Raw genomic sequence first — 14,128 nt, 5'->3', positions numbered from 1 at the left:
AGGAAGGAGAGGGTGATAGTCTCCTAAGGGAAACCTTACCTCCAGCCTTTTTTCTTTTCCCTGTAATAGATCACCAAAATTATCCTATTTCTTGACTTCTCAATAGGTGGAGGAGGGAGAGAATTTGGAATTGAAAAGAAACATAAATAAAAAATCACCCAAATGCCCTGCCTGCTTAGGGGCTCCTGCCTCTCTCTGGCTGAATGAGTGGAGGTTTTCTTTCTCCATCCTCCTTGGAAGTGGGGCACAGACAGCTAAGTACCAGTAGGCTTCCTCTGTCCAGACTTGAGCATCACATGCAGGGAAGGTGGCTTCCCTCTGAGAGCTCACATAGCACCCAGACCCTCCCATGTTCTTCCCGCTCCAGTTAAAGAGCACAGATTGCATGCTTACAGAGAATCAGAGACACTAACAGGCATTCATTAATTCACTCATCTGCTAAGGGCAAAGCATTATGTTAGGTGACTAACAGTTAGTAAAGCCTCCTCAAGGGTAGGTAGCAGCCATGGAAGAACTGTAAGTAGCAGTAGCAGCAGCAGCAGCCCAAACCCCTGCTCTAGTTGTGTGCACAGAAAGGGACACCTGCTCCAGCCATCACAGCACACCTCCATGCTCTACCTCTGGTAGCCCCCGCCCTGTTACACCCACCTTGTGCTTTTTCTTTTTCTGTACAAAGAAAGAAACATCAAGTGCAGAATAAGTGAAAAGCAGGTTCACAGAGAGCCCACTGGCCTGCCTGTCATTCTTTGCTGTGACTCGTGAAGTCAAGCCACAACTCAGCAGCCTAGATCACAAAAGTCGAGATTGGGCCATCAAGAACCAAGGAAGTAAGCAGACAGGGAAGGAGGTGACAGTACACCTTCTCCTTTGGTTTCTAAGAAGGGGGTGGTGGTGTAGTTTATAGTAAACTCTATCATTGACCATGGCTAGAGAATGTGAGGTCAAGTCAATTAACCTCTTTGAGTCTCAGTTTCTTCATACGTAAAATGAACTAAATGCCCACAAAGTACCTTTCCAGCTCTGAATTTATGATCTTTTGATCCAATAATCTTGGATTTTCTGGTTAATAAAATTTTCTTTAATCAAAAGTTGCTTTCTGCATTGTTTGCTGATGTTATGAAAGGTTCAAAAGGCATAGTTTCTGGGGAATTGAATTATTTTATTAATAAGGCCAACAGGTTAGTAATAAAAGGATGGTCATTTGCCCGTCTCTCTTAGACTAAAAGACAATTATGGCAGTGGGCTCACAGTTCATATATGCTTCAGAGAAGGTGTTTCCAAAGGGTGGCAATCTACTCTGATTGGATAACATAATGGAAGGTGAGCTATATTAAAATGAAGTGCTGAGAATGACATCATGTCACCCTTGGACAGAGAAACTATCTCTATACCAGACCATCCATAGCTTTGGGCCATCTTCTCAAAAAATAGTTTCTACCAGGGTGGAGTCTTGAACAAGAAAGTTAGTCCAATCACATTATCAGCCATGTCCTCCAAGAGACAGAACTTTTTACTTTTTAAAATAAGGACTTAAAAGAAGAGGAGAAATCTGGATCTCCCCAAATTATTGGTTATTAATAATCATTTCTTTCATTGATTACCAGTTTTCAAAGGCTTAAAATGCATTTAAATACATGTAAATACTACAATTATACTGAATATAATTTAGGATCATAAGTTTACAATCCAAGGTCACACAGGAAGTAAATAGTAGAGTTAAGATTCTATCAAGATCTGTTAATCCACAAAGTGTCCCATAGTCATATTATTTAAGGAACAATACTGTAGGCCTTATATGAAGATTTTTGAAGAGGAATAAAATGATAAAAATTGTATTTAAGAAAGATTAATCTGGAAGGAGTGTTAATAATAATACCTCACATTTGAGGTCTCTGAAGCATATTACATACAGCATTTCCTTTGATCTTTATAATAACCCTATGAGGCAGGTACTAACGATTATTTTTTTTTTCCAGATGAGGAAATGGAATCTCAGAGAGGCTAAGTTAAGGTGAAGGTCACAAGTAGTAAATGACAGAACTGGAATTTGAACTTGGGTCCTCTGATTCCAAATTCAGTCTTCACAATGCATCCTTGATATTTCTGTGTCTTTTTCTAAGATACTTTAGGACCCTGTCGAGCATTACGTTTATTAATTATCACTGTATCAACAAAGTACAGAAGTGCTGATTAGTAGAGAATCTGGGTTACCAGGCCTCTAGTTATCTGAGAGTTGACTGTATTTTTATTGATCAATGTAATTTCTATCAGGCACATACAGCTAATCTCTGATTTGCAAATCAATGACTAAAAATAACCTTGTGAAAGGAAGGCTTGAACCAACCAATTTTTTTGAGGATTCTAAAATACAAAAAGCTAAGGACCCCAAGTTTATTAATAGACAACTGATGGCAATCCTGATGACAAGTTAAAAAACAAGGCAGGCTCCCAGAGAACAGAATGTTCTAAGATTCCTTTCTGGTTTCTTGTCCTTAAGGTCCATGGCAGTCCCTTCTTTAGACCCTGGATTTGGGAGAGAAGAGGAGCACACAGACCCAAATACAGATTCAGTTGGTGGATTTGACTTTGAGCCAAACATCTTGGCAGAGGAGAGATGGAGAGGAGACCCATTTATGTTAGTCTTGTGACTTTATCCAGACAGCTGCAGCCCCTTATGCTCTCACTCAAAGCTTAGACTGCTCCTCTTGTCTGAGCCCCTTCTCTTTCCTCTCTCCACTGGCCTTGAGAAAGTATAAATGCACTCAAGACTGCAGGACCATCTACTTGCCAAAATTCAAAACCAAAGTTGTAAGAAAGAGCTTTGCCTCCTAGCTGATGCTTTCTCCTTGTTGATCTCCCAATTTCCTCTCATGGAGCAGGCCTAAACGCCATGACTAAGGCTAGGAAAGGTCATTCTGCCCCACGATTCTACACTTACCACTGGGCGATCCACAGCGATTGTATTTTCTACATCTCTGTGAGGAAAACACATACACAAAGGTATTAGTAAGAGTGATGAATAACATTTTTATTATTTTGGGGAGGCAATTGGCATTAAGTGACTTGCCTAGGATCACAGAGCTAGTGTCTTCAGTCAAATTTGAACTCAGATCCTCCTGATTTCAGGGCCGGGTGCTCTATCCACTGTGCCACATACCTACCCCACGAATAATATTATTGATACTGACAATTTGATTTTCTTCTTTTTAAAAAAAAAATTCAGATGAGTTGTTTTTACTATTTTTTTTTAATACTGGCTCCTAGTTTTATTTATCAATTCATTTTTTTTTAAATTCCAATTTTGTTAATCACTTCTCTGATTTTCAGGATATCTAATTTGATGTTTCGTTTGAGGGGTTTTGATTTGTTGCTTTTATAGCTTTTTTTTTTCAATTGCATGCTCAATTAATTTATCTGTACTTTCTTTTGTTCATGAAAATAATCTGTATGTTCAAGTATTTGGGCACAGGCCTGGCTGTATGACCTTTGAACTATATCTACTGGGGCCAACCTGATTCCTGGAAATATGCTGGGAAAAGTAGACTGAACATGGTACTGCTGGGAAGAGGGGTCCACCCAGCCAGGAAAGGACGGAGTCAGGAGGTGACATTTGCACACCCAATCGAAAAGCTTCAGGAATGGAGTCCTCCCTACTGGGTCCTTGCCCACCTTCCCCGACATTTCACCCTGGAAACTCAGAAATCCTGTGTCCTCACTTCTCTAAGAAAACAGCTGCCAATGGCAGTGGACTTGTTTTCCAGAGTAGGGTTGGAAAAGCCGATACTCACTCAGAGAGGTTCCTCTTTTCAGAGAACACGCGAAGGATGAATTCTCCCTCCTGGTGGGGATCGTAGGTGGAGGGGACAATGACATACTCGCTGGGGGGCAGGCGGAAGCGCTCGGACACTTCACGCATGTTGATGTAGGTTTTACTCTTGGCTTTGGAGGCGTTGTACAAGAAGAAATCCTTCTGTAGGTGCTGTTTGTTACCGTGCATCTGCGGAGGAGGAGGAAGAAAGTCTGAGGTGGAAGCGGCAGAACAGAATGGGGGGAGAACTTGTTCCAATCAAATCCCGCCTCTAATGCTCGTGGGACCTTGGGTAAATCGCTTAACCTCAGCCTGAATCTTCAATTTTCTCATCTATAAAATAGAGAGGTTCGACTAGAATAGTCTCTGATCATTCCAGACCAGGAGAACCTCACATGTATGGGAAGGACTGGAGAGGATGGAAGAGGGGTGAGGGAGAATTGTGAAGGATATCACCACTCTATCCCAAATGAGGCACCTGGGTGGCATAGAGTGGATAGTGCTCTGGACCTGGCTCTGAATTCAAGTCATTTCACCCACTGTCTGTCTCAGTTTCTTCAACTGTAAAAGGGGGATTATAATAGCATCTACTTCCTGAGTATCAAATGAGATAATATTTGTAAGGCACTTAGCACTGTGTCTGGCGCATAGTAGGCACATGGTACCCCGCTGCTCCTGCCATCACTTCCGTACCTCTTTTGGCACCTTAAAAAAAAGGCAGAGAAAAAGCAAAGTTTAGGCTCCGTCATATCAGAACAATCTGGGAAAGAAACACTGGCTGAGCAGGAGATGGCAATCAGGGAAAGAAAACAAACATCTACACCAACTGTCTAGCTCTAGTTTCTTCCCTCCCCTGCCCCTCCCCTTCAGGATTCATTAAAAAGGCCTCTAAATCAGGATTTCTTAACCTAAGATCCCAAAATTGTTTTTGGGTTTTGTTTTCATGTTTTCATAACTATTTTATTGCAATTGGTTTCCTTTGTATTCTCTATATTTTATTTTATACATTTAAAAACTTTATTCTAAGAAGGGGTCCATAGGATTGCCAAAAAGGTCTGTGACATATAAAGTTAATAACCCCTGCTCTAAACGAAACAGCTTAGATGTTCAGGGCTATCAATAGATCCTTGGGGAGCAAGATAACAGGGATCCTTCTGGAAGCCAGGATTGATTAAGCCACTAAAAGCTGATCTCTGGTAGGGGCATGTGATTCCAGGCTGTGGTCCTTGGCCTTCAGAAGAGAATAAAGTTAGGGATTGGGCAGGGCCAGTACCTCATAGATGGCGAAACCAATGGTGAAAAGGTTGGCTCCCAGTTTCCGATCCTTCCTCCTATTCTTTTGCATCAAGGCCACTAGGAAGCTGCAGACAACTTCATTGTCTTCAGGGTCATCATCTTCCTCCAGGAGCTTCAGGCGGTACTGAGGGTTGGTCCAAAAAGTGTCTGTGCCCCCACCCCCCCAAAGGAGACACTTGTTAAAGTCTATGATTCTGAAAAAGTTCAGGGAAATGAAGCAGGCTTGGCTGTCTAGGCAAGGGCGCTTACAGGGTTACCTCCCTCTCTGAGAGATCCAAGAAGGGGAGGATTACCCCTGGAAAACATTCCAGCATTTTTGCAGCTGAAAAGTAACCTGTCCTTGCTTGAAGTTGGAACAGCCCTGGCTAGTCTGGTTTACTGTTTTCCCGTCAATATATCAAGACATTTTTATGCCTCATCACTATATCTTAGTTGGGTGTAAAGTGGATTTTTGTTAGTTTCAGTTTCCCAGGATCCATGGCCATGACAATCTCTTGTTCCCAGGTGTTAGATCTGAATTCTCACCACTATGGTTCGAAACATCTCCACCATGCTTGTGCAGCATTTAGATTGTAGACATCCATTGCAACTGCACAGAGAGATATAGGGATCCAGTGTTGTAAACTTGTGAGGCTGTTGCCCTATAAAGCAGGTAGGCGCTGGGCAGTGAGTGGGGAATCTTAAGGTTGAATGTTCAAGCTGGAATGCTGTGTGTGCCTTGACCAGCCCCCATCAAAGCTTGGGTGTGGAATCTGCGTTTGCCTCAACTGGCCTCCATTGAGGCTTGAGGGGATTTAGGGGAGTGTACAAGTTGTGCCTGTCTTGATTGAGCCCATCGAGATGTAGGGGTGGTTGTCCCTGCTTCTTGCCGGCCCAGAAGGGTCATTAGGGAATGCTATAGGAGTGGTGCTTCCATTATCAGCAGCCCTTGTGAGAAAACTAGATAGAATAAAGTAAGATTATTAACCCCTTTGAAGCTTTCTTTCCTATCTGACCAGATTAAGAGTGAACCTAGGCTAGCAGCCATCCTGTGTGTAGTCTCATTAATGATACATTGGGTTACAATACACTATTTTTTCATACCCCTTTGTGCAAAGCAGTGAGTGTAAGAACAGAATTATATCAACCCATAGCCTGGGGACCTTGCCATAATCCTAAATGAGTCAGTGGAAGGAGACCTTGTCAATGAGGGCACAATTGCATCCAATATATGGTCCCAGTTATGTGTAACCTCTATTTGGTTGACTGTGAAAGCCAAAAACTAAGGGAGAGCAACCAAAATGGTTTAACCCAAGGCTCAATGGTGGCCCATTGATAGTGGAAAGCACTCAGTTTTGAGACTTGGGTTTGAGTCCACTACAAACTACTTGTATGACGTTATACAAGGGATTTAACCTTGATGAACATCAGCTGCCTTATTGTAAATAGGGAGACACTCCCATCCTAGGTCAGTCAATCCAGTGGCCTAGGATCAGATTAACTCTGCTACATAGACTAATGGGGTCAGAGTATATTTCAGCACACCCCTGGAAATCTACTTTCTTTAACCTTTTAATGGTTTTTTTTTTTTTTGGAAATTTGAATCATTTTGAAAAAATATAAATTTTTTTTTAAAAAAATGATGCCTCTTAAATTTAATAATTTGTTGTAAATTTGTGGGTTTTTCCTGCATTAAAATTTTGATAATGCAATATGTGTGATATAACTATATAGTATCATATTGTAAACAAGTCATTACATGTACATATTCCTGCTGATGCATGCTGGACTTCCTGAAAATGTGAGACACACTCACTCGCCAGCACTTGCTTGTTAAGACCTGTTGGCAGACTTGACCACTGATGGTTATAGCTTGCATTTTGTGTGTTGGAAAATAGTGTAATCACTACACCTTTAATTCTGTTACATAACAGATGAATGGTTTTTTCAAAATTTTCTTATCTTCACTTCTTTCCTTATGCTTCCACTGACCCCTTTTTTAAATTCAGTGCCCCGCAATTAAAGGTTGGATCATTCCAGCGCCCCCTAGAGGGCATTATTGCCCACACTGAGAACCTATGAACCTCAGGTCACTAGGTGGTGCAATAGATACAATAGATAGAATGCTGGGTCTGAAGTTAAGTAAGACCTGAGTTCAACTATGACATTAGACACTTACATAACTGGGCAAGTCTTGACCTCTGTTTGCCTCAAGGTTCCTCATCTGTAAAAAGGGGAAATAAATGGCATCTATCTCCAGGGGTTGTTATGAGGATCAGATGAGAAAATATTTATAAAGCAATTTGCACAGTTCCTGGCACATAGTAGGCACTTAATAAATGATCGGTCCATTCCCTTTCTCCATCAAGATTGTGACAGATAAGTATTAATTGAAAGGACTGAAATTGCTTACCCTAAAGAAGAGAAGAGGGTAGAGGTTACAAATACTTTACATACGTTGTCATTTTATCCCCACAACGACCCTGGGAGGTAGGTGCTGTTAACGTCCCTGTTTCAAAGGTGGGGAAACTGAGGCAGACAGAGGTTAAATGATTTGCACAGGGTTATTATGCAATTAGTAAGTGTCACATGGGAAAAGCATTAGGTTCGTTCTGTAGACGCAGCTAGAGGATATGGCAGGCAGAGAACCGGATTTGGGATCAGGAAGGCTTCAGTCTGAATCCTGTCTGAAATGCCTGGTAACCATATGTCAAAGTCACGAAACCTCTGTCTGGCTCAGTTTGCTCATCTGTGAAATGGGGACGTTAGCAGGGCTTTGTGGGGGGTCAAACCTTCAAGGGCTATATAAATGGTGTTATTATTGCTGTTTTGTGGTTTGTTGTTGACCCAAGAGGGCGGAACTTAGAGCAAGGTGTGGAAATTGAGGAGCGGAGAGAAGGAAGGCTTAGGCAACTTGGCATGAAGGGAAAACTTCCTAACAATGAGAGCTGTCCGAATTTTTTAGAGTCGCAAAGGCTTGGAAACAAAGTAGATGCCTTGTGGTGGATGGGGGAATGGCTCAGCCCGTTGTGGAGGTGGGTGAATGCAGCAAGAAACAATGGCTGTGAAGAATGCAGAGAAGTACAGGAAGACTCGTTTATGTGAACTGATGCAAAGGGAAGCGAGTGGAGCCAGAACAATGGACGTGACTGGCAATACGAGTCAAGACCAACAATAAGAGGAACAGAGTATTCCAGTATTGCCTCATTTTGCCTCCAGTCCCTAGGATTTGTGCGCTTTTCCCTAACCTTGGAAAGTTTCCTGGAAAGTTAATTAGCAGCCTGCGATGATGGGAACAATCCTATTTAAGGTTTCCAAAGTGCTTTCCATACGTTATCTCTTCTGATCCTTACAATAACCCCATGGGACCCGTGCTATTATCATCTCCTTTTCAAAGCTGAAGAAACTGAGGCTCACAAAGGTTAAGTGATCCATGTTCACGTACCAATTGTTGGAAAGTAGGATTCAAACCCAGCCCTCACCTGGGGGCAGCTGGGTAGCTCCGTGGTTAGAGCACCAAGTTTGGAGTCAAGAGGACCTGAGTTTACATCCGGCTTCAGACACTTACTAGCTGTGTGACCCTGGGCAAGTCACTTAACACTGCCTCAGTTTCCTCATCTGTAAAATGAGCTGGAGAAGGAAATGACAAATTCCTCCAGTATCTTTGCCAAGAAAACCCCAAATGGGGTCATGAAGAGTCGGACTCGGCTAATTGACTAAACAACAAGTCACCCGACTCCCAAGTACAGGGATCTTTCTACTACACAGCTTTGTCTCTCAATACACCTTGACTTGACGGAGGAGAAATGGTGCAACATCAGTTGTTTTTCAGTCCTATCTAACTCTTCGTAACCCTATTTGGGGTTTTCTTGACAAAGATACTGGAGTGGTTTGCCACAGCTCACTTGACAGATGAGGAAACTGAGGCAAACAGGGTGAAGTGACTTGCCCAGGGTCACAAGCTAGTATCTGAGCAAGAAGAGGCTAATAGACTCCAGAGCCAGCACTCCATCCGCCGCACCACCTAGTTGCCCGTTGAACAGGGTAGCGATGTCATAATATCTGTCTTTTAGCGATCTCAGTGTGGAGCAGGGTTTAGAGGGGGATAGAAGGGAAGCAGGAAGTCTGTGGAGCTGCCCCTTCATGTCACAGGTGAAAAAATTGAGGACCAGGGCAGCTAACTGACTGACCCAAGATCACATAGGGAGTAAATACCAGAGACGAGATTTGAATCCAAGTCCTCTGACTTGAGAGCCGGAGTGCTTTCTTCTTTTTTTTTTTCTTTTTGAGGCAGTTTGGGTTAAATGACTTGCTCAGGATCACACAGCTATTGAATGCCTGAGACCAGATCTGAACTCAGGTCCTCCTGACTCCAGGGCCAGATACTCTATCCACTGTACCATGTAGCTGCCCCCAGGATGCTCTCCGTTGTACCATACAGCTAACTATTACTAACAGTAACTGGGCTCTCTGTGCTCCGCTCCAAGCATCGCTAACAGTCAGACCCACATCAGAAGCTGATTCTCCTCCTGACAGTTTCTTTTCTCACCTGGAAAGTTGCGGCAGCCTCCAGCAGAGCATCCCCTCACCCAGCGGCCCTCGTTCACAGACACAGTCCAGGTCTGGAGCTTGTCAGATTCCAGGGCATCAGCTGTGAGGTTGCAGATCTCAAGCTTTGTGAAATGATTCATGAAATCTTTATAGGACATCCTTAGAGGGCCAGAGTAGAGAACATTTAGAGGGTAAAAGCAGAGAAATGAAGGTTTTAAGGGGAGGTGAGGAAGGAGAGGTTGATGGAACAGTAAGGCTCTAGAGTGAGTTCATCTTTTAAAAAAAACAGTATTTTATCTTTTCCAATTACATATAAAAATTTTTAACATTAATTTTTATTTTTTACTTTTAGTTTACAACACTCAGTTCCACAAGAACATTAATTTTTTAAATAAAACATTGAGTTACAAATTTTCTATCTCCCTCTCTTCCCTCCTCTCTAAGACAGTAAGCAATTTGATATACTTCATATATGTGCAATCGTGTAAAACATATTTCCATGTTAGTTGTGTTGCAAAAGAAGAAACAGAACAAAGGGAAAAAAACTATGAAAAATAGAGAAAGTGAAAACAGTATGCTTCGATCTGCATTCAGACTCCCATTGGTTCTTTCTCTGGATGTGGATAGCGTTTTCTACCATGAGTCTTTTGGAATTGTCTTGGATCATTGTACTGCTGAGAAGAGCTAAGTTTATCAAAGCTGATCTTCACACAATGTTGCTATTACTGTCCAATGCTTTCCTGCTTCTGCTCACTTGAGTGAGTTTGTCTTTAGCAGGAAAACAAAATAATGATATGCACCCCAAATCATCATCTGAGTGCGTCATCTCCCTCCAACATCATTGCATACAAACACACCCTCTGTATCTGAGAGGGCAGCAGTGGATTTGAAGAGGTCATCCCAGCTCTGTCTACATCCCAGGGAATATAGAAATTGGTGTAACTACCACTGGTGTTCTGAAAACAATGTGGGACTCAGATTAGTCCTATCCCTTGGCTTTGGGGAAAATATGGTGTAGGGGCTCAAAAGTTTTGGAGAAACTGAGATTCCCGCTACCAATAGTGTCTGAATGGGACTGAGACCTGAGGCTCTCTTTCTGGGTTCTGCCTAAGGGCTCTGGGCCCAAGCCCAAAATGGCAATGGCCTTGTGGATCTTAGACTCACCAGAACTCTCCGTCCTCTGTCACCTGGTGCTGCAAGCGAGATTTCTCCGCCTTGTCAATCAGGACCCAGTCCTTCCAGCTGGAGAGCGAGAGTATCACATAATAAAGAAGACAACCTCAAAGAGAGTACCACTGCATCCCAGCGAATCCAACCCGCCTAGAGCCAGCTAGGGTCCAGAGGTGGCCAAGCTGCCCCAAGCCCCTCCCACCATGGAATCTCGAAGGTGAAAGGCATCTAGTCCAAAGCATTCTTGAACAAGAATCCTTGCTGCCACAATTCCAAGTGGTCCACCTCAGGGAGCAGCTGGGTAGACCTGGCATCAGGAAGACCTGAGTTCAAATGCAGCCTCAGTCTTTTACTAGCTGTGTGACTCTGGGTAAGTCACTTCACCATTGTCTGCCTCAGATTTCTCACCTGTAAAATGTGGATAATAATAGCACCTTCCTCCCAGGGTTCTTGTGAGGATCAAATGGGATTATACTTGTAAAGCGTTTAGCACAGTGTCTGGCACATAGTAAGTGTTTAATAAATATTTATTGATTGAATGAAAATGACTGTTTCATTTTAGTAGCCCCAGCACATAGCACAATACCTGGCACATAGTAGGTGCTTTAAAAATATTTGCTGACTGACTGAGACTGTTTCATTTTGGTCATTGTAGCCCCAGCACTTAGCGCAATGCTTAGCGCATAGTAGGTGCTTAATAACTGCTTGTTCATTATTTCCCCCCCACACTACCCCCCCCCCCCGCTACCCCCGGAGTCTCTTTCTAGGAGTCTGTGCCCACCTACCCATCACTCCAGGAGCCATTCCATTCCACCTGACCCCAGGGGTTCCTCAGCCGTACCAGCTTCACCTTCTCTCCTTTGAATGTTGTCTTGGGCAAAAAACAATCCATCAATGAGCAATCACTTATGAAGTGCCCAAGAGGTGCCAGGCACTAGGCAAGGAACAGCTCATCTGTTTGGAAAGGAGTGTGCCCTTCTGCCCCTCCCCAAAGTCTGGATGGCACTCGCCTAAAGTGCCCTAGGCAAAAACTTAACATTAATATGACTGAATTACAAGCCTTTGAGGTGGAAAGAAGACAGCATCTGGAATTTGAGAATCTGGGTTTGGGCCCAGCTCTTCTACTTGTTAGGAAACCTCAGACAAGTCCCTTAAACTCTCTAAATCTGTTTCCTCATCTATAAGACATACTTGTACATAGAATTGTCATAGAGACTATATGCACTTGTCCATAGAGTAGTCATAGGGACCAAAGAGGAAAGTGTATATAAATATGTGATATCAGTATTGTTTTCCTTTAGTTTGGAAGGAGGCTGACAGGACACTGGAGCTTTGGGAGTGCGGGAAGGAAGGCCACCATTTCTTAATCCACTACAAAGTAATTTCCCCCCCATAATTTCTTTTTTCTAAATAAATTTTTACTGTAGCTTTTGCTTTCATGTTGCCTAAATTTCCCACTCTATCTCTCCTGATCCCAAAGAGCCATCCCTTATAACAAAGATTTACAGAAAAAATAAAGAAAAAGAGGAAGAAGAAGGAAAAAATCAGTAAAAGCGATTAATACGTTGAAAGAAATCTGACAATATATGCAATGTTCCATGCCTGTGGACCCTTCCCTCTGCAGAGGAGTAGAGGGTGGTATCTTAGAAAATAATCCTCTAAGAGCTTTCTCCCAAAGCGAACAAAGAAAGAGGAAAAAGACACATATGTATATATGCGCTCTTTTTGTAGTGGAAAAGAACTAGAAACCAAGGTGGTACCCATCAACCGGGAAATGATTAACCAAATTGTGATATATGAATGTAATGGGATATTATTATACTGTAAGAAACGATTAAATGGATAGTTTCTGAGAAACCTGGTAAGACTTTATGAACTAGTGCACAGTAAAGTGAGCAGAACCAGGAGAACAATTTATACAATAAAACTATAAAGAAAAATTATTTTCATAGGTTTAAGATCTCTGATCAGTAAGGAGCAGCTAGGTGGCACAGTGGATAGAACACCAGTCCTGCAGTCAGGAGGACCCGAGTTCAAATTTGTCCTCAGACACTTGCTAGCTGTGTGACCCTGGGCAAGTCACTTAAATCCCCACTGCCCTCAAAAAACAAATGAAAGAAAGAACTCTGATCAGTGCAAAGGACCAAGCGTGTCTCCAAAGGACTGATGATGAATCATGCTGCCCACTTCTCGACAAAGAAGCGATGGATTCAAGACGCAGAACGGCACGTTGATTTGTTGAATCGGATGATGTAGGAATTAGTTTTGTTTAAATAGGTATATCTATTATAAGGTTTTTTTTTTCTTTTTCTTTTGAGTGGGAGAGTGGTAGAGAGAGAAAATAAATGCTTGTTATTTCAAAAATAAAATAAGTTCCAATAAAAACATTTATAAGTGAACTTGCTAGGCTGGGTTCCCTTTCCATGAAGTAGTTGTCCCACTATGCTTCTGCTCCCTAGGGGACTTCATTGTCATGCCAACTGAGCTTCCTCCGCAGATATCTGGGCACGGGCAGATCTGGTCCTGACTTTTCATCTCACATCTTGGCTAGGAGGGTGAGTCAAGCTATCCTCCCAATCCCAGTTTTTCTCAGCACTGACTGTAGCTCAGCCTGGTCAGTAGCTAACAGAAGCAGTAGATAGAGTGTTGGACTTGGAGTCAGTGAGACCTGAGTTCAAATCCTGTCTCAGACACTTAATAGCTATGTGGTACTAGGCGAGTCCCTTTTCAAGCTCAGTTTCTGCATCTCTAAAATGGGGATAATAGGATCATCCACCTCACAGGGTTTTGTTGGGAGGATCAGATGAAATAGCGTGTAAATGCTTTTGCAAGCCTAATAGTTCTGTATGTTAGTCGTCATTATTGTTGCGTGCTTACCTCCTCTAGTCCAGTGACTGAATATGCATGACCTTTGACCAGCCCACAGGTCATCCGTGTCTCATACTGCACCGGAACAATGGTCTGTGGAGCCCAAACCAGACAGGCTGTCAGTGACGAGACCAGGAATTGTCCAGGAGCTTCTCACATCCTTTCTCGTGCCTGGCCCATGGGCGAGCAGCCTCCCTCCCAACAGGGAGCACGAGCCCACCCAGAGGCCCTGAGGGCTGGAATCTTGGAAGTCTTGCTGAGGGGAGCCTGCAGAGCCCTCCCGGACATCCGGCCACAATTACCCTTTATCTATCCTGCTTCTCCCCTGGGCCTCTAACCTGAGATGGGGGACAGGGAATAGGGAAGGGAGCTAGACTTAGGATTTCACTGGGATAGGGATGACCCAGAGGTAGAAACTCCCTCTGCCAATGCAGGTTGATACCCTTCTCTGCAAAT

General features: G+C 43.0%; 1 protein-coding gene across 2 annotated transcripts in view; it reads right to left on the bottom strand.

The window, feature by feature from the left end:
• The window catches only part of CAPN3 (calpain 3), an 88,729-nt gene that overhangs the window by 10,997 nt on the left and 63,604 nt on the right, over positions 1-14,128 (bottom strand). The window contains exons 6-14 of one of the 2 annotated variants that reach the window (XM_036737031.1): positions 13,682-13,765; positions 11,590-11,675; positions 10,799-10,876; positions 9,633-9,793; positions 5,082-5,251; positions 4,502-4,513; positions 3,789-3,997; positions 2,939-2,975; positions 649-666 (exon numbers count right to left, since the gene is read on the bottom strand). In XM_036737031.1, the coding sequence (XP_036592926.1) occupies positions 649-666; positions 2,939-2,975; positions 3,789-3,997; positions 4,502-4,513; positions 5,082-5,251; positions 9,633-9,793; positions 10,799-10,876; positions 11,590-11,675; positions 13,682-13,765 (855 nt within the window). The remainder of the gene's footprint in view (positions 1-648; positions 667-2,938; positions 2,976-3,788; positions 3,998-4,501; positions 4,514-5,081; positions 5,252-9,632; positions 9,794-10,798; positions 10,877-11,589; positions 11,676-13,681; positions 13,766-14,128) is intronic. The other variant, XM_036737030.1, reaches the window with a different exon arrangement.

The sequence above is a fragment of the Trichosurus vulpecula genome, chromosome 8, assembly GCF_011100635.1.
Source record: "Trichosurus vulpecula isolate mTriVul1 chromosome 8, mTriVul1.pri, whole genome shotgun sequence".
NCBI classification, from domain to species: domain Eukaryota; kingdom Metazoa; phylum Chordata; class Mammalia; order Diprotodontia; family Phalangeridae; genus Trichosurus; species Trichosurus vulpecula.
This window is presented reverse-complemented; position numbering and strand designations above follow the sequence as displayed.